Source organism: Leptonychotes weddellii, chromosome 8 (assembly GCF_054177405.1).
Source record: "Leptonychotes weddellii isolate Sample4059 chromosome 8, ASM5417740v2, whole genome shotgun sequence".
Classification (NCBI taxonomy): Eukaryota; Metazoa; Chordata; class Mammalia; order Carnivora; family Phocidae; genus Leptonychotes; species Leptonychotes weddellii.
This window is the reverse complement of record NC_138376.1, coordinates 54,220,060-54,221,675: the sequence shown is the minus strand read 5'-3', so window position 1 is coordinate 54,221,675 and position 1,616 is coordinate 54,220,060. Positions and strand designations below refer to the sequence as shown.

The window sequence follows — 1,616 nt, the reverse complement described above, 5'->3', positions numbered from 1 at the left end:
CTGACCTCTTCGATTCGGGTCCTCCGTCGGCCTCCTTTCCGGAGCACGGGACACCGCCGAGTTTCGCCGGGAAGCAACGACCCATGAGGAGGCGTTGGCGCCTCCTTCTTGCTTCGACATGGTTCCGTGAGGAAGATCCGGCGCGTCCGACGTCGCTCCCGTCTGGCTCTGCACCACCCCACGGTGCCGTCGTAGAATCTTCTACTAGGGCATCCACGCAGCCGCTACTTAAGGAGCCCGCGCGAGGCTCGTCCCGCCCCTTCCCCGCCCCGCCCTGGCCGCACATCCATTGGTGGATGAGGCGTTGTGGGCGGGACCTTTACGGTTTGACCAATCCACTCTCTTTACCGTGTGAGCGCTCCTTGAACGAGTCAATGCGCCGGCTTTAAGTTCTTTTTTAGGTGTTGGACTCCCCGGTCTCTTTGTGCTTCCTACTGAACTCCCACCCCAAATACCCCCCATCTCAGTGACTCATAAACATCAGTCCCTTTTACAACATGACCCAGTACATACATAAAAAATTTGAAACAGAAGGTTGACAAAACTGCATTTACTATTGCAATTAGAGCAGCACTTGATATACTTAAACCTACATTCATTTTTTTTTAAGATTTTATTTATTTAAGAGAGAGCACATGAGAGGAGGGAGGGTCAGAGGGAGAAGCAGACTCCCCGCTGAGCAGGGAGCCCGATGCGGGCCTCGATTCAGTGACTCCAGGATCATGACCTGAGCCGAAGGCAGTCGCTTAACCAACTGAGCCATCCAGGCGCCCAAACCTACATTCATTTTTAAAAATATTGGTTGTAATCCACAAAATAAAATGACCCACAGCTTAAAAAATCCCTGGGCTGAAAAATGTTGCTTCAATGCTTCACACAACACTTGACCTGAATGTTTGCTGTAGTATTCGAGCTAATGAAATAAATTTAATAAACGCTTAAAGAACTCCCATCATTGCACGGTGGCTCTGTGGCTGGACATAATATTTCAGTGATGTAAGCCAGCTAGGAGTGCCCCTACTTTGATTAGGATCTCTGAATTGTCTAAACAAATCTCAGTTCACTCACCCATCAAACAAAGAAGTTACCTAGTATGTTGTGCTGAGGAATGAAAAAAAGGAAGAGAAAAAACGTAACTAAACCTGGTCCATACAGGTTGAATGGGTTAACTCACATGGGATTAACTGTAACTTTTAATGTAATCATCTCTGGAGAAATAGGATTACAGTGCTATTAAAGCACCCAGAATATAGATAAAAACATAAATGTGTCTCGTATTTAATATCCATTCTCTAATCCTTAATCTGAAATGGATAGTATTAATGATCTTTAGAGAGGAATTTTGTTGGATTAGATTTCTAATCCAATCTATTCTATTTTAGTCCAATCTAATCTAATCCTAATATTCTGTTGAGGATTTTTGCACCTAGGTCCATGAGAAAGAGGTCTGTAATTATGCAGTGTCTTTGGTTTTGGTATGGGGTTAATGAGTTAGGAAGTTTTCCTTTATCTTCTATTTTCTGGAAGAGATTGTAGAAAATTGGTATATCTTCTTCTTTTTTTGTTTTGTTTACCCTATACTCTTATTGATTGTATAGTATTTCATAGTATTCCTA

At 43.6% G+C, this 1,616-nt stretch overlaps 1 protein-coding gene across 1 annotated transcript in view; it reads right to left on the bottom strand.

The window, feature by feature from the left end:
- The window catches only part of DDX43 (DEAD-box helicase 43), an 18,670-nt gene extending 18,443 nt beyond the window's left edge, over positions 1-227 (bottom strand). Inside the window, exon 1 of the mRNA XM_081828539.1 lies at positions 3-227. Within this exon, the coding sequence (XP_081684665.1) occupies positions 3-120 (118 nt within the window). The 5' untranslated portion in view covers positions 121-227. The remainder of the gene's footprint in view (positions 1-2) is intronic.
- Between the last annotated feature and the right edge of the window lie 1,389 nt (positions 228-1,616).